The sequence below is a fragment of the Sus scrofa genome, chromosome 5 (assembly GCF_000003025.6).
Source record: "Sus scrofa isolate TJ Tabasco breed Duroc chromosome 5, Sscrofa11.1, whole genome shotgun sequence".
Taxonomy (NCBI): Eukaryota; Metazoa; Chordata; class Mammalia; order Artiodactyla; family Suidae; genus Sus; species Sus scrofa.
In genome coordinates this window covers 3,161,799-3,179,843 of record NC_010447.5, presented here as the reverse complement: position 1 = coordinate 3,179,843, position 18,045 = coordinate 3,161,799, and the positions used below count along the sequence as shown (strand labels likewise).

General features: G+C 58.7%; 1 protein-coding gene across 1 annotated transcript in view; it reads right to left on the bottom strand.

Annotated features, from left to right (window-relative positions):
- The window catches only part of LOC102159820 (cadherin EGF LAG seven-pass G-type receptor 1), an 88,969-nt gene that overhangs the window by 23,535 nt on the left and 47,389 nt on the right, over positions 1-18,045 (bottom strand). The window contains exons 6-17 of the mRNA XM_021091370.1: positions 17,882-18,045; positions 17,301-17,426; positions 14,534-14,700; positions 10,607-10,792; positions 9,553-9,666; positions 7,922-8,096; positions 6,526-6,667; positions 4,327-4,447; positions 3,070-3,253; positions 2,616-2,717; positions 1,953-2,047; positions 774-983 (exon numbers count right to left, since the gene is read on the bottom strand). Of these exons, the coding sequence (XP_020947029.1) occupies positions 774-983; positions 1,953-2,047; positions 2,616-2,717; positions 3,070-3,253; positions 4,327-4,447; positions 6,526-6,667; positions 7,922-8,096; positions 9,553-9,666; positions 10,607-10,792; positions 14,534-14,700; positions 17,301-17,426; positions 17,882-18,045 (1,786 nt within the window). The remainder of the gene's footprint in view (positions 1-773; positions 984-1,952; positions 2,048-2,615; positions 2,718-3,069; positions 3,254-4,326; positions 4,448-6,525; positions 6,668-7,921; positions 8,097-9,552; positions 9,667-10,606; positions 10,793-14,533; positions 14,701-17,300; positions 17,427-17,881) is intronic.

The following is an 18,045-nucleotide window of genomic DNA, read 5'->3' as shown; positions in this document are numbered from 1 at the left end:
CCAGCCGGGCCAGGCGGTGGGAACGGCTGCTGAGCCCACAGTGAGACAGCCGAGGACACGCTGCGGGTTCCAGGGTGGGTGACGTGCCTCCCCCTCCCCAAACACCTCAGGTGACCCTGTGGGCAGCATGAAGGGCAAGTCGGGGGGGGGGGCTGTCACGGGGATTTGGGGGCCACAACCCTGACGGAAAGCAGGAGGGGAAACTTCTGTTAGCAAACCATCAAAAATGGGAACAAACTCCTCCAGCTCAGGCTCCCAGACTTGGATTGAAATGCAGGCAAGGGGACTGACCCGCCCAGGCCCTAGGGCTCCCCGTGGATGGGTGGCCCCCAAGGGGCTCTGGGTGGATGGGAAGGCCCCAAGGGTTCTGTGTGGACAAGAAGGCCCCCAGGGAGCTCTGGGTGAACAGGGAGGCCTCCAGGGGGCTCTGGTGGACGGGGAGGCTTCCAGGGGGCTCTGCATGAACCGGGAGCTGATTCACGCAAACCCTGGCAGGCGGGCAGTGGTCAATGGCCAGCGGTCTTCAGGGTCACTGCCAAGTCTGTTCCTCTGCCACAACGCTCCTGACACTGGTGATCATTCTGCTGGTCCCCGTCCTGGCCTGGGCTCACCCGTGACAAGTGCCGCCTTGCCCTGGGGACCCTTGGCATGAGGACCGTTCCCAGCCCCAAGGGCCCCGGGCCGTCCCCCAGCCCCGACCGGACCCCTGAGCCTGCAGCTGATCCCAGACGTGCAGGGCTGCCCACAGGGCTCTCTGCCCGCTGCCCTCCTACCTCGTGGAAGTTGGCATCCCGCGTGGCCGCCAGCTCGAAGCCCTGCTGGCCGCTCTCGTGCAGCAGGACGCGGGCCAGCAGCTGGTAGGCCGTCCGCACGTCATTGCCGAAGAGCGTGTCCGTGAGCTGCGTGGCGTTTCGCAGCGCCCGGGCCAGCCTCAGGGACCGGTCGGCGTCCATCTGCGTCTCGTTCCGGCTCAGCTTCTCGTTCTGGGTCGGGGAGCAAGTGCAATATCTGCCCTGGGCCCTCGCCTTCCCGAGAACCCACTTCCCGGTGGAGACTCCCGTCAGAAAGGAACTTCGAAACACCCCCAGGAGTTCCCGTCGTGGCTCAGCGGAAAGGACTCTGACTAGGATCCATGAGGACGCAGGTTTGATCCCTGGCTGTTCAGCGGGTTAAGGATCTGGCGTTGCTGTGGCTGTGGTGTAGGCCAGCAGCTGCAGCTCCAATTTGACCCCTAGCCTGGGAACCTCCATATGCCGTGAGTGTGGCCCTAAAAAGACAAAAAAAAAAAAAAAAAAAAAAAAAAATCCCCAAACCCAAAGTTCCTGTTGTGGCTCAGCGGGTTAAGAACCAGACATAGGGAGGTCCTGTTGCAGCTCAGAGGAAATGAAACTGACTCATAACCATGGGGTTGTGGGTTCGATCCCTGCCCTCGATCAGTGGGTGAAGGATCCGGCGTTGCCTTGGGCTGTGGTGTAGGTCACAGAGGCAGCTCGGATCCTGCATTGTTGTGGCTGTGGTGTAGGCTGGCAGCTGTAGCTCGATTTGACCCCTAGCCTGGGAACTTCCATATGCTGAGGGTGTGGCCCTAAAAGGAAAACAAAAATCCCCAGATCCCCAAATGAACTTGGGCTGATGGCCATGGCATGAGAAAGGAGGGTGTGTAAGGCTACAGAGCGCTGGGAAAAAGACGCCAAGTGGAAGAAGGGCGAGAGTACAGCACCAGGAGCCCCAGGAGGACTCATGGCAGTGGCTCGAACCTGGGGACTGAATCTGCAGAACCAAATGCAGGCTGAGGGCTGGAAGGGGAGGGGGAGACAGCTGTGTCTGGCGCCAGGCACAGATGGGGTGTTCCTGAGCCACGCCCAGCCTGGGGCCCCATGATACTGGCAGCCTAGACCCTCCCCGCCCCCCGAAGTAACCCTGTCGGCATGCACACCCCCCAGACAGCCTACCATGGCTTTGAGATCCAGGAAGGAGACGGTGGTGCAGTTAAAGAGCTCCGGGGGCAGCCAGCCCTTCTCCCCACTGCAGTGTCGGATGGCGTTTCCTAGGGGACAGAGAAGACAGCAAAGCCTGAACCCTGAATATTAATGACCCCCTCGGCTGGCCCAGGGCCAGGAGGTGCCTCAGCCACAAAGCCAAGGCAGCTCTTCTCTCAGGCCAGGGGCCACGTCCTGACAGCTGGCCCGAGCTGCCCAGCAACTATGAGTGGACGTGTGAGCAAGTCCGTGAGAAGTCGGTGAATGGTCCGCCCAGCGCCCACGTGTCCACGTGCACCGTGCACACAGCTGGACACAACCCGGGGCCGCGCGTCTCACTGGACCTCCCCGCGTCCCCTGCCAGGGGGACGCAGCCCCAAGCGCTTCACCAAGAGATGCCCACGCTCGCCGCGCCCCCGCCCGCATCTCTTTACGTCCAGTGTCCTCCTTCCAGGTTTTATCCTTCACGATGGAGAAAAACGTTATCTGATTCCCCCCAGCACTTTGGCTGAAGGAACCACTTCCACACGACCACGGGTGAGTTCTGACGCCTCGGCCAGCTCTCCCGCGAGCCACTCGCCGGGCCTAATGTCCTGTCCCCCATGGGTGCTGCAGGCCACACACCGTGGTACTTACCCACGGACCCTTTGGGGCACGGCACTGCGGCCGGCTGCCCGAACTTGGTCTGTGGCCACCAGATGCCAGCCTCAAACGCTCTGGGACAGCCGTTGTAGATCACTGCCGTGCGGAGGAAAGAAGGCGCTGAGCCCAGCAGAGACGTGCCGCCAAAGTGCAACTCTCTGCGCATGCTCCTCCCAGGAGGCCCCGCCCACACCAGGAACCAGGGGGCGGGGTGGCCCGGGCTCTGAACACGCCCCCTGGGGGGGCACCCCTGGGGGGCACCCCCGGGGCACCCCCTCGCCCCCGGGATGGAAAGCCCAGCAGACACAGTCGGACCAGGAGGCTGTCAAGCGCCCCACGTGACCCCAGGGTGTGGAGCGCATGCACACACGCACGCACGCACGCACACACGCACGCACGCGCGCCTTTCTCTGCCATTCAGCCTGAGAGGGTCAAGGCCAACTCCGACCTTCACAGCCGAGAACGGTGACCTCGGCAAAAGGGTTGTCGCAGCGGTTGCACTGGCGGCCGATGACGCCGGGCTTGCAGGTGCACTGGCCAGTGTCCATGTCACAGGCGCGGCTGTGGGAGCCGTGCGGGAAGCAGTCACACGGCAGGCAGGCATCCTGCTCCGGGGGCCGGTAGTAATTCTCCTGCAAAGCCGGAAGGGGAGGCTGTGCTTGCGGAGGGCGCCTCCTGACATCAAGGTTCCAGCTGGCTCCCCGGCCTCCACGCTGCCCTTCCCCCACATCCTCCAGGCCAGTGGCTTCCGGGGCCCTGCACTCTCTCCTAACTCAGCCACCACTGTGAGGCCACCTTCCTATCTGTCCTAAAAGGGATTACGATTCAAATAAGACTTAGAACAGGGGTACCAGCCCCCATGATTTCTCAGGGGATGACCATGCTCCGAGGCCCCGTGGAGCACGCAGGACGTGGCAGATGTTTGACAGAGCACCGGGGAGTGTCAGGGTTCCCTTTCCAGGTCGGCATGCCCGGCGGAAGGACCGAACATCCCTCCGAGCAGCTACTGTTACAGGTAGAACTTTCCTTGAGGCTTCGAGTTACTGGCCACTCACGGCAGTGGTGGACACAGCATCTGAAGGTACGTGGCATTTTCCAGGAGGCCAAGGGGCCCGGGGTTCCACGTGATTTGGACTGAGAACACCGCGGCCCCTCTAGAGACCACGAGGAGGCGACTCTGGCCGTGCATGGGAGAGACAGGCACCTGAGCTGGGGATGCGGGCACTTTTTCCTGTTTGGATCATCATGGAGTGAGGTTTGATAAAAGACGAGGAAAAGGGAGTTCCTGTCGTGGCGCATCAGAATCGGCGGCATCTCTGCAGCGCCAGGACACAGGTTCGATTCCCTGCCTCGCACAGCGGGTTAAGGATCTGGTCACAACTGCTGCTCGGATCTGATCCCTGGCCTGGGAACTCCATATGCCATGGGGTGGCAAAAAACAAAACAAAACAAAACAAAACGAAAATGGCCAAGAAGGAGAACCATGGTGGAAGAGCCAAACGCACAGAAGTTGCTGGGTTTCCCGTGACCCTCTAGGGGCCAAGGATTCTAGTGCCCACGGTCTGGGCCAGCTTCCAGGTGAAAACCAGGCCTGGGGCACGCACAGGGTACCCGCAAGTCCCCAGGTGTGGATGTGCTCTTGTCCAGCAGACGTGGTGCAGGTGGCTCTCAGGGTGCCCACCGTCCGCCCACAGCCTGGCCTTACCTTGCACTGGCACTGCCCGTTGGTCTTGTTGCAGTCTGGGTCGAAGCCTTTGCTGACAGCACAGTGGCAGGGGCCACACACGGGGTTCCCCCACCAGCCTTTGGGGCACGGAAGGTCGATCCTATTGGGAAAATCAGATGGCAAATGGAAGCTGTACACCTCTCGTTCTTTGGAACGAGAGGACGCTTGGAGGCCTGGGCCCTGGCTGGTCTGGGTCTGGGCACTGCCCTCCCCCTGAGCAGCCTCCCCTCCACAGGACTTAGCATTTCCAGTCCTGCACCCAGACCTCAGGGGCCGCATCTGCAAGGGCTCTACTACAGCACTGTTATTTTAAAGGGATTTGTTTGCTGACTTTCTTCTTCCACACGGAAGACACAGATGAGGGCCCCACCCTAGGGACACGGCTTCCTAGGGACACGGTGTCAGCAAGGTCACTCTGCCCAGCTCCCCCACATCATGACCCTGGCTCATGGGGCTGCGGGGGGTGGGGTGCCTGAGTGACAGCTAACCCGCTTGCCAGGCTGGATTGTCACGACCCAGCTCCACCCGGAGCAGACTGGGCCCTGCTGCCCCGGGGCGACCTTCTCCCAGGTGGCGGGCGTCTGCTAGCACAGGACAGGTGGGACCTGCAGCATTACTGCTTCCCAGGCCTCTGGGCCAAATGCTGACCCCGTCCCCACGGATGCTCGGGGCAGTCTTTCCAGGGATGCGGAGCCGGCCTCAGTCAGCTCAGAGCAGCCCCAGACTGCATCTGGAGGGCTCAGAACCCAGAACCCAGACTTGCCCGGTCCTGCCCTCATGCGCTGCCCCGGCAGAGAGCCCGGCTGACCCTGAGTGGCCACATCCAAGGGAAAGGAGCCAGGCGCCCCGCCCAGGCACTGGCTCCTGTCTGTTGCTGTCACCCCATCCCCACTCCTCCCTTGAGTGTGGGCGCTCTTGCAGACCCACCTGCCTGGGGATGCCCCCACCCCACCCCCTGGCAAGTGTCCTTCAGGCTTCTCAAAATGAAGAACGGCCCATAGTTACTCCCCGGGCTAATGGCCTTCCAGCCCCCCACCCACCTAGCCCTCAACCTCTTCTACGCACTCCTTCATCCAACCAGCAATTATTAAGCACTGACAGCATATGCACTAGGAGCATAAAGATGGCCAGGACAGGGCTGGGGCTCCAGCCTGGTGTTTGTGGGTCTGTATGGACACCGTGGGGACCCCAGAATCCTGGCATCATACCCTTTCTCAGCGCCTCCTCAGCCCTGCACTGTGAGCGACACCCGCCTTGGGGACGCCCCACGGCCTCTCGGCTGGTCCCTTCCGCCTGCTTAAACCACACTCCACACACGGGTTCCCTGACACCCAGGCCCACCCTGCCACTTATCTGCCAGGCCCCCACTGCCTCCACAAAGCTCCGATTCTGGCTTGCAGGCAGGACCCTACCCAGGCCTGCGTGTCTCCCCAGCAGAGAATGATCCTGGGAGAGCATGTGCCAGTTCTGCCCAGGACAGACCGCTGAGGCCCTGAGATCAGCCTCACCCCCTCACTGCTCTCTGCCTCTGCCCCGCTGGTCCCCCGAACCCCCGCTCCCTTCCGCCTCCCTGACTCCATCCTGCCATCACCCAGCGGGCTGTGTGGTGCTGAGCGCACCCACTCTGGTCCCCAGAGGACAAAGAGCAGAGTGTGGTGTCCTTGCCAGGTGGGCAGGCTGGTGCCTACGTGGCTCCTGAACCAGGATGGCCAGCACTGGCCCAGGACCACCAGCTGTGACCGCGTCACCTCTAAAAGGGGTTGGGGTCTCGGTGTGTGAAGAACCCAGCGGGTCCACCCGGGAGAAAGCCCACCTGTGATGCCCACACACCTGGGCTCCAGGGCCCCAGTGAGTTACACCGGACCATGCACGGCAGAGATGGCCGCCATCCCTCGACTTATGAAAAGTCTTTTCCATAATTACATCTTTCTGTATCTCAGCACCTGCCTGCTCTGGACACAGCAGGGCTCTCGACATATGGGCTGTGTTGTGTCATGTTGTTTCTGGGGTGGGATGGAGTTAGTTTGAGATGCCCAATCTCATTCTCATTCATTTCATGCCAAAATAAGAAAGCCATGTCCTTGTCATCCAGAACCGTGGGACCGTGGGGGTTAAGAAACAAGAGAGACCAGGCCAGGAGAAGTGGCGCGCGGACCCTGTAGGGGGCGCTCGGCTCACCTGTTCTCGCAGTAGGGCCCGTAGTGGCCCGAGCCGCACTCGCACACGTAGCCCCGCGGGGAGTCGGCGCTGTGCACGCAGGCCGCCACGTGCTTGCAGGGGTTCACGTGGCACGCGTCCACACACTTTCTGCCGAAGTACCCTGGAGGGAGAGGCCGGTGTTACCCCGCCCCCCGGGATCCACCTCGGGCGGCCCCGGGACTCGGCTTCCGAGCTTCTCCACGGAGGACCGTGGCCACGCCCCTGAGGGCCATGGGAAAGACACATTCTCTGGGTCACACCTGCACGTGCAGACAGGGGGGTCCCTCTGCATGGGGGTGGGTATTGCGTAGGGGGACACGGGGACAGGTACCAGCGAAGCATGTCTGCATCACCCCAAAATGCTGAGGTGACCACTAAATGTATTTGGGTTTTTTTGTGGTGGTGGGTTTTTGGTTGGGTGGGTGTTTTTGGCCGCACTCAAGGCATGCAGAAGTTCCTGGGCCAGGGAACCAGCCTGAGCCACAGCAGTGACCCAAACTGCTGCAAGGATCCTTCATCTGCAGCCATGCAATAGGACTCGGGCTTTTTTTGGCCACGGTGTGCAGCGGCTTGACACGGGATCTCAGTTCCTAGACCCCGGATTGAATCAGAGCTGCAACGGCGGGAACACCAACCTAACAACTGGGGAAACTTCCTATGTATATTTTTTTTTGTCTTTTTTTTTTTTTAAGGGCTGCACCCGTGGCATATGGAGGTTCCCAGGTTGGAATGGAATCAGAGCTATACTGCCAGCCTATACCACAGCCACAGCAACGTGAGATCGGAGCCGGGTCTTTGACCAGCACCACAGCTCACGGATTTTTAAATTTTATTTATTTATTTATTTATTTATTTATTATTTATTTTTAGATTTATTTATTTTTTTTTTGCGGCTGCACCTGGGGCATGTGGAGGTTCCCAGGCTAGGGATCAAATTGAAGCTGCAGCTGCCGGCCTACACCACAGGCAAAGCAACGCGGGATCTGAGCCGTGTCTGCGACCTACACCACAGCTCACGGCAACGCTGGAGCCTTAACCCACCGAGCGAGGCCATGGATGGGCCTTATATCCTCATGGATGCTATGTCAGGTTCTTAACCTGCTGAGCCACAATGGGAACTCCACTAATTTTAAAATGTGTGCTTTTCACTAACGCTCCCCCATCTGAATATGCGCCCTGAGGACACAGCCGGGGGAGGGGGGGTCCCCTCTACCCCAAGTGGAGAAGAGACAGAACAGAGGGCCCATCCTCAGGTGAGAAACCAAGCTCAGGGCATCACAGACCCACAGGGGGGTGACAGGGGAGCCCAGGCCCAGCTCAGCTTCCCTGCTCCATCCCTCCATCGACGGGCACAGGAGCGGGTGGGGGCACCCACCTCTGTCGCAGATGCAGGCGAAGCCGTCCCAGGTGTTGTGGCAGCGGCTGTGCTTAGGGCAGGGGCTGGAGGAGCAGGGGTCCTCCACGTCACAGCCGTCCTTCACCCTGACCTTGAGGGCGTCGTTCATGTTGAGTGTGGCAGTGTTGGTGGCCGTCTCCCCCATTCTCACGCCCTGCGTTAGAGACAGGCAGCCTGGGTCAGTCCTGGGGCCTTGGGGCTGGAGAACCCCTCAAGGTAACCAGGGGTTAAGAAAAACCCCAATTCTTTAGGGTCCCATTTCCAAAGTGATGCCTCTTATCAAGAGGGCTGGGATTGGGGAGTTGGGGGGTGAGAGGAGCAGAGAGGTGGGTGACGGTCAGGGTGGGTCTGGATGCTAGACAGGGGGCCAGGAGGCCCAGAATGAAGGGGAAATGGTTCGCTATTGTGAAGATTCCACGGAGAGTGTTACAAAGAAAAAATAATGAGGGGTATAGGCAATGGAATATTACTCAGCCATAAAAAAGGATGAAACCATGCCATTTGCAGCAACATGGGTGGACCTAGAAACCATCATTCTTAGTGACATCAGACAGTGAAAGACAAACATCAGGTGACATCACCTTTATGGGGAATGCTTAAAAAAGGATACGAATGAAGTTATTTGCAGAATAGAAACAGACTTACAGACGTTGAAAACTTAGGGTTACCAAAGGAGACAGGTGGGGTGTTGGGAGGGACGGACTGGGGCTTTGGGACTCGCGCATGCACACCGAGGTATGGGAAATGACTGGCCAACGGGGACCTGCAGTAGAGCACAGGGAACTCTCCCCGGTGTTCTGTGACCATCTACGTGGAAAAAGAATCTGAGAGAGAATGGCTGTGTGTACAGGTATAACTGAGTCACTCTGTTACACGGCAAAAATGACCACAACCCTGTAAATCAACTATACTTCAAATAAAACTTTTAGAAAAAGAACAAAAATAATGCAGGTGATGGGTGAGCAGGGCTGATAACGGAGGTGGGCAGGGCGGCCCCGGGGAGGAGGGGGATGTGCAGAGGGCCCCCCCGCGCTGGGTACCACTGGCCAGGTCACCAGGGATGCAGGGGTGCAGGTGAAGGAACTAAGGTGCTATTTCCCCGCAGCGGGAGGTGGGGGCGGGGGCAAAAGCAGGGGGACCTGGGCTGGGTGAGCTACTTTATAGCCTAGGTTTCTTTGTCGTCTTCTTTTAAACGGCCACACCCGCGGCATTTGTAAGTTCCCGGGCCAGGGACTGAATCCCGGCTGCGGCAAAGCCGGCTCCATTAACCCACTGCACGGAGCTGGGGATCGAACCTGCACCTCTGCAGTGACCCGAGCCGCTGCATCAGTTTCTTAACCCACTGTACCACAGTGGGAACTCTGAGCCGAGCCACTTTTTAAACAGCTCAGTCTGGCTGCTGCCAGAACACCTGGTGTAGCGGATGAACCAGGTGAGGTAGGACCCATCCAGGTGTGGACCAGGCGGGGCTGGTGCGGGAGGTGAGGCAGATCAGGGGGCCGAGGGTGGTGAGGTGGGGGTGGGAGGACTCCATGAGGGGAAGCGTGCTGGGGCGGAGGGCCCAGAGGGGGAGGCAGGGCTTGTTAACGGGGGGCCCGTGCTCGGCGTACCTGCATGCAGCCCCGGAAACCGCGACGCACCGAGACCTTGTCTTCCGACACGCCCCCCACGACGATGCTTCTCATCCTCAGGCCGGGCAGCTGGTTCCCGATCTGCACCGTGTCCTGCGCAAGGAGAGGGGTTCCGTCCACCGACTGGAACAGCCAGGTGGGAAGAACACACTGGAAGACTCAACACACTCGCTCTGGCGAGCTCCCCGCAGCCCAGAGCTGTGCCTCCCAAGGGCCGGGCTCAGCCTTCTCAGTGGAGAGCTCGGCGTCTGTGTGTGCCGGGCACAGTGCAGGGACCCGTCAGGGGACACACATCCGTGTCCCACGCGGCCATGATGGGCAGTTGCTGGCAGGGGCGAGGGCAACCCTCCCTCCTCTGTCATGGGATGACCAGTGAGCCCCGGCGAGGAAGGGTGAGGTAGAGCGTGGCGAGCCGGATCCTCCAGCCCAGGGAGATGGCACGCAGAATACAGCTGTTTGCTCTTTGAAGCAGGTGTAAGATAACCCTGGCCTCCAAAAGCACTTCAGAATCTCAGGTAGCCCTGAAAACGTGTGGGTGTCCCGCAGAGATGTTACCTGGCTACAAACCCGGGAACTCCAGCCTGGCTCCGCAAGTGTTCCCTGAATGCACCTGCCTGGAAGGCCACCTGCGCATCTGGGATGGGCGAACTTCTCTGGGGCCCTGCAGCCCCGCCCCGGGGCCTGGGGCTCACCGCTCACCCACCCGTATACATCTCTGGACCGCAGACGCACAGCCCTGGGTGTGCGGTTGTGGCTTAAGCCAGCTTGGCTGAAAGGGACCAACAGCACCATCATGGGACACAAAGATGGACCAAGTCCAGTCCCTGATGCCAGGAGCTGACTGTCTCGCAAGGGGATGAGACCCAGACTTCAGCATCAAGAGGAAGGTGAGACCCAAATGCGGGGGCGTCCAGAAAGTGCGTCCTCAAGTCCACAAGGGCTCAGGCAGGCCTGGCCCGGGGAGGGGTTCCCCTGTTTCCCCACGGGCCCCCTGAAGGGGTCTGTTCCGAAGAGGGTGCAGGTGCCCACCCACCTGGTCCATCCCATAGTCCAAGGTCATGACCGCCAGGTACTTGATGTCCTTGCCCTCCTTGGCGCTCTTCAGTTCTATCAGGAGGTGGTGCCACTCCCCGTCGGTCACGCGTGACCTGGACAGCCGCATGGACACCACATCCGAGGGGCCGTGGGACACCTCAAACTGGACACAGTTGTTCAGGATCTGCAGGACAGAGAGCTACGCTAGCGACTCAGGCAGTGATGACAAAAATACAAAATACGCTGCAGTCACTTAAATAACAAAGCCACACCAGCAGGCTCACCCCAGGGCATTAGATCAAAGACGCACTTAAAAATTAGGCCAAGTATGGGGTTCTCATCATGGCTCAGTGGTGAACAAATCCGACGAGGAACCATGAGGTTTCGGGTTCGATCCCTGGCCTTGCTCAGTGGGTTAAGGATCCGGTGTTGCCGTGAGCTATGGTGTAGGTTGCAGATGCGGCTCGGATCCCACGTTGCTGTGGCTGTGGTGTAGGTGGGTGGCTATAGCTCCGATTCGACCCTAGCCTGGGAACCTCCATATGCCGCAGGTGCAGCCCTAGAAAAAAGACAAAAAAAAAAGACCGAAAAAAACTTAGGCCAAGTTTAATCTGCTGTTGCCTGTGATACTCTTCAGACATATGCCTCCTTCTAACGTTAAGACGTGCGAATTACTGACAGAGGTCAAGGAAGACAGAGCCCTTTGGACTTAAGGGTGGGGAACAACCACAGATTCAGGTGGTGACCGGGGCGCTTGCTGTTGGATGTAAATGTTTCAAATCCATGCATGGGAAGCAGGTGGCCGTGTTCACCAGGTTCAGATCCACGTAGGGAAAAGCAGAACTCAGCATCGTCACTGCCTAAGGTGCTCATGTTTGAGGAAAACGTAGCCAGAGCCATGCTGACGTCACGTTTCCTCTTTCCCAGGACTGGTTAGTTTGGACCAATCCTCCTCCTGCAAAGACCTAGAAAAATGAGACCAAAACGCCACAGCACACCTGTCTGAGGCATCAGAGCGACTTAAGTCACTGCAAATTACGGAGGCATGGCCAGGGAGAGAGTGGAGAGCTGCAGAAACGGGCTTAGTGCTCGGCCGTCTGGTTGTCAGCAGGTTCTGGAAGGCACAGCTGAGGCTGCAAGCTGAGCAATGCTTTCTTGGCTCACAGGGCTGGGAGGACAGAGACAGGAATTCAGAGCCTAACCTGGGGGTGGGCTGCCAACCAGAAGCAAACATCGGGGACAATGGCTTCGCCATCCTAGCTTCAAATTCTCTCTAGTTTTTCAACACGACGTCCGGCCCTCCATCAAAAATAACCAAGTACTTAAGGAGACAGGACAGGGTGCTTGAAATAGACCCAGCAGGTAACAGAATCATCACACACACACACTTGGAAATGATAACGAGGGCGTTCCTGCTGTGGCTCAGTGGTAATGAACCCGACTAGTACGCATGAGGCCGCGGGTTCGATCCCTGGCCTCACTCAGTGGGTTAAGGATCTGGCATCGCCACAAGCTGTGGTGTCGGTCGCAGACGTATCTTGGAACCTGCATTGCTGTGGCTGTGCCTGTGGTGGAAGCCGGCTGCCACAGCTCCAATTCGACTCCTGGCCTGGGAACCTCCATATGCCACGAATGCAGCCCTGAAGAGACAAAAATAAAAGTGATAACGAGAACCACAGAACTTTCCGGGGAACAGATTAAGGAGACCAGTCGACTCTTATTTCTGGATGTCACTGTCCCATTTCATGAGAGAAGACTCAAGCTCTCAGGTGGAAATACATGTAAGATTGTAAACAAACTATACTTCAAGTAAAAAAATACATGTAAGAAATATAAAAAACCCCAGCACTGTAACTCACCTAAGAGACACATGTTTAAAGATAACTTTAATTTAAAAACAGAGCAGGTAAAATAAAACTATGAGTACAGTGTTTAAAAGAGACACGTTTGAAATAGAAGGACACAGAAATGTCAAAAGAGAAAAGATGCATCACGTAAACACCAATAAAAGGAAAGCTGGCAGAAGTACATTCATATGAGACAGTAGACTTTACAGCAAAAATTGTCATGAGAGATAAAGAGGATTTTTATCACAGTAACAGTCAATATTCCAGAAAGGTAAAACAATTCTGAGTTAGTACGCACCTAATAACAGAGCCTCGAAATCTATAAAGCAAAAATTGACAGACCTAAAAGGAGTACAACCCAGATTGGAGATTAGTAACTCGGTTCTCTCAGCATCTGAGCAAACAGACCAAAAAAATCCAATAACGATACAGAAAAGTTGAATGTCACGTGAACAAATGTTACCTACTCGCCATACACACAGCCCCACAGAACACAGCGGCAGCGCACACACTCTTTTCGAGCACCGGTGGGACCTTTGTAAAAATGACTAAATGCTGGGCTAGGAAGCACGTCTCAACACATCTCAAAGGTCTGAAATCACGCAGCGTGTGTTCTTGGACCCGCAATGATGCCACAGACAATAAAAGACGGTTTACCAGCAGATGCCAGTCACTTGGGAACGGAGAAATAGACCCGTCAGCACCCAGAGGGTCAAGAAGAAGGCGTGATGGAACACAGAAAATACACGTCGCTGATTGTAAAGACGAGACGACCCATGATGTACCTGGATTTTTAGTGTCAAGCGATGGTCACCTGAAGAAGATAACTTCTCCCGTTCACATTTGTTTCCTTTCGTTTCTCAGAAGCCTGAGCCAGCTCCCTAATTTCCCGTGCCATTCTCCTTCACTGTCCTTGCTAGCCAAACCCCAAAGCCAGCAGATCAGCAATATGCCATGACATATGTCCACAAACAAAGGCAATTGTCTGCAGACTGATCCCAGGACGGTGGCAGTGACAACTTGCCACCTTCGATCTGTCACTGGATTTAAGAGACGCATACAACAGCAGCCAGGTTATCCTACTTGACAATGCAGGTGGATTTGGGCGCCGAAGAGCAATTACCTAAATTGTCTGGCCTGCTCTGGAGGCCGGGAACACCCAGGCTGCCGCCCCCCTGAGCTCAGGGGGCCTGCAGAAGGCCTGCATTTGGAATACGCCACGTGGAAATAACCCAGATACTCCCACAATCCCCAGCTGATCAGACCCTGTTGGGCCCTGGCCTGGGGTGGCCTTCTGGGTGGCCCCTGGGGTCTGAAGGATCCCCTCCAGGTCACCACTCTTGCCCCCCAGCCTCCCACAGGGAGGGGCTGGCCACAGTCCCTGGCCAAAACCCTTCGCTTTTGGATTAGCGCTCCATGACGTAATTACGCAAACAATACGGGAGTTTGTGGCTCTGGGTGGTGTTCCGCTGAAAGGGTGCTTTTTTCCTACAGAGACCCCACTGCCAAGTGACAACCTGCAAACTCCCATTCATCACCCCAATCAGGCAGTTTAATTTGTTCCAATAGCAAAACCACCGCAGAGGGAAACAGCATCCTCGGGCAGAACCGTGCCTGCCAAGTTCTGGCCCAGAGCTTGCTTCTGGCGCTGCCTGGTAAACCGACAAAATTACTGGATAATAAGGGGCAAACAATGACGGCTGCAATTACCCCAGTGCAATCCCAGCAGGCCAGTGCTGGAGACACTCCTAGGCAGTGACAGGCGGGAGGTGAAGCTCAGGTGAGAGGTCAGGGGCAGGTGAGAGGTCAGGGGGGCAGGTGGGGGAAGAGAAGGGGGTGCCCAGCTGGGCGCGGAGCCCCCAGCCCCTGCCCGGGCAGAGTTAGGCGGGCCTCCCTGTCCTGAGCCGGCAGGCACAGGCATTGAGGCGGCCACGTTCTTCACACTGGGGACCAGCAGGCAGGTGTGGGGAGAGAAGTGGGGCGGGAAGGCCAGGCTTCTGGCCAGAGCCACCTGCACCCTTTAGTTCCATCACTCAGGCGCACACCTGTCCTAGGGGCGGGACGTGGCCCTCGCTCACCTGGAGATGGAGCCTGGAGGACACGCCCGCCGCGGCCTCCATCAGCACGCCGTCCTCCTTCCTGGTCCGGAACATGAGCCCCAGGTACCAGGGCACAGAGATGGTGATGTCCAGGTCGCTCCAGGACACGATGCTCTCCCCGCTGAAGCGCTGGGGGTGGGGCATGACTGTGGACACAGACACGGGGACCTCCCCCATCAGAAGGGCCTGAGTCTTTTCCACCTGCAGGGGGTGGGGACAGGTTCCCGGAGGGGAGCGGGGGACACCTGGGCTTTTCGCTGTACTGCAAAGGCTGGCTCAGACTTCCCCTTGGGTGGCACTGGCCCTCGCAATCCTGAATCCAGGAGCCCGGGCTTGGGACGCAGGCCACCTTCCTTCCTCGACTATGGCCAGTGTCCAGTAAGGGGCCCTCAGGCTAGACGGCAGACAGAGGGGGACGGCTCAGGACCCCGGGGCTCCGTGGGGGGGTCCTGTGAGCCTGACCTAGCCATCCTACCCCACACCTGCCAGGTTGGGGGCCTGGGGCACAAACTGGGCTATTTGGAGAACCATCTCCTGGCGGGATGGTGCCAGCCTGCCGTGACCCCCACACACCTGTGTCCCCACACACGCCCCTCCACCCTGCAGCCCAACCTGCCATCAGTTGGTGCCCGGGGTGGAGTTCCAACCCCCAGCGCATGGACCACTATTTCTCTGCTCCTGCTGATGGGCAGAGCTGGAAAGGCTGGCCAGCGAGGGCTCCCAGATGGTTGGGGAGGGGGACCAGGGAGGTGGCACTGAGGGACCAGGAGCCTCATCCAGTCTGTCGCACGTGGGAAACTGGGTGCCACAGACCAGTCGGCCAGCCTGACTCTCAGTCAAATCAGCTTCATCCTGCTGCCACCCGTGCGTCACGGGTGTTGTGTGCTGGTTGGGCACCTGGCCTGTCCCAGAATCTCACCCTAACTCCCCTGGGGGCACGCCCAGTCATCACCATGAGACCAGCAGCACAGGACACGCCAGGTGGGGGGGCGCCTCAGCCCTGTGAGCACCAGACATCTGTTTCCTGCTCTCAGGACCCCGAGCCCTGGCAGCTGTTTGCTCTGGCACAGCTGGAGCCGGACTCACAGCCTCCATAACAGGAACTCCGTGGGTGTGGATGGCCCCGCTGGTGCTGGGTCCACCCGGGCCTCTGTCCCTCCCTGCGACCTGAGCTTCCTGCTTGTGGCCCTCAGCCGAGGCTGCGCCTAACCTGTCCACAGGACCTGCCCCGCTGCTGCCCGGAAAACAGACCTCTGGGGCCTTGACAGGTGCATGGTGCTTTGTAGCATGAAGAGGCTGGCCCTGACCGGGAACTGTGTCCGGGACGAGGACTCTGGATGTAACACAGGTCCATGCCACAGGCCTTGGCTCCATCAGTAACAGCCCTGGGCGGGGGGACTGCCTGACACAGGACGCTGCCGGCCGGCCCCACCCCTTTGGCTCCTGCACTAATGGCACCAACTTTGCTCTCCTTGCGAAGAGCTGTTACGATTCCCGCCCGTTTCCAGAGAATCTCAGGAAAGCCATGGACCTCAACCCCTCAAAACAGTCACACAGAGACCTCCAGTCCATCCCGTGGGGTGCACGGGCCAAGGTGAGGTACATCTGACTTCTCTGGAGAGGCCATGGGTTGGGGGCCAGCGGGCAGCTCCACGCAGGACTTCTCCTGGCCATCAATTTGCTCATGAGCTCCGGGCATCTCCAAGGCAGATCCAGGGGCTGCCCAGGCTTACCTGGGGTCAATCTCCCCCTTTTGGTCTACTTTATTTTATTGTATTTAATTATTATTATTATTAATTAATTTATTTATTTTAACACATGGCCATGATTGCGGCATATGGAAGTTCCCGAGCCAGGGGTCGAGCCACAGCCACTGTAGAAGCAACACTGAGTAGCTATGCTGCAAAGCCACACGGGAAGTCCTTAATTTACTTAATTTGTTTTCTTTTTTTATGGCCACATCTGCAGCATGTGGGAGTTCCCAGGCTAGGGGTCGAATCAGAGCTGCAGCTGCCAGCCTACACCACAGCCACAGCAGTGCAGGACCTGAACCACACCTGCAGCCTATGCTGCAGCGTGGGGTTCTTAACTGGCCTGGCCACAACAGGAATTCCTAAATTAATTTTTGGCCACGCCCACAGCAGGTGGGCCAGGGATAGAACATGTATCAAGCCGCAGCAGCCACAACGCTGGATGCTTAACCCTTGCGCCGCAGGAGAGCTGCGGTTTACCTTAAAGAGCATCAGTGATTTATAAATGCCGGCTCTTCATTAAACCATGTTGCTTCAAAATGAATGACTTGTTTAAAACTTGTCAGCATGTATAACTGCAGGGCTGGGGTCGGGGGAGAGACCCAGCCTTTGATGCCCATAACAGGGTCTAGTGGGGACGCAGCCAGCTGGAGGACCCCGTGGCAGGGCGAGAAGGGGCTTGGGGACATGGGCCCTGGGAGCTGCCCCTTCAGGCCACAGGGTGCCCTGAGGCCAACCGCAGCCACCAGGAAACCCGGCCTGGCCCCACCTGGCTTCTCTGACCCTCCTGGACCCCCAACCTCAGGCTGGCCCTGCTTGGAGGAGGGGCTGTGTCCCACGGACCTGTCCTGGACCCCAGCCTCGGCTCCAGCATCACCTGCCCCAGTGCCTCCATGAGCCCCCTCAGCCTCCCCGCAGCCCAGGCCCTGTGCCTGCTCCCGCTCCACACCAGCACCTGGGCCTGGGGACGCATGTGCCACCCGAGGTGTCCTCACCTTGCTCGCAGTTCTTCCCGCCGAAGCGGAGCGGGCACTCACAGAGGTATGTGTTCCAGCCGCTGACACAGGTGCCCCCGTTCTGGCACGAGGTCCCGTCACAGAAGTTCCTCTGAGCAGCGCAGCCTGGAAACGGAGCAGCCGGCGTGGTCTCAGAGCAGGAAACGGGAGGAGAAAGGGACTCAGGGGCGGGGGGGGCACTGTCACTGTTTTCTAGCCCTGACCCCCACGGTGGGGAAACTGGGAGCCCTGGACACAGCCAGAGGGAAGGCGGGCAGGCCCGGGACCCTCTGGGCAGGTCACAACCTAAGCCCTAACATGGCACAGAACCGCTGCCCATATCCAGAGACCTCGGACCCCTGGGCCCATCCTGCAGGCACACCGGTCATCTGGTGACCTGCTCAAGGCCCCGGGATTGAGTGCCCGCCTCGGGAGCAGGCCCACTCACAGCTTCATCTCCACGGCACGCTGCGGGACCCCAGACCGGAGAGCAGCTGGGCTCATCCTCCAGGACGTGGGTGGGGGGGCTCTCCCCGTGGTGTGGCCGCCGCAGCCCCGCGACGCCCCTGGTCCCACCGTACCTGCCCTGGTGCCGTTGTTGGCGATGAAGCCGGCCATGTCCACGTTCCTGCCGTCGATGGACAGGTTCCGCATGCAGCCCACGAACTGCCGGTTCTGCACCGGGAAGTCCTCAGGCAGGTTGGGGACGCCCCCCAGGAGCAGGGGTCCCGTCAGATCCAGGGAC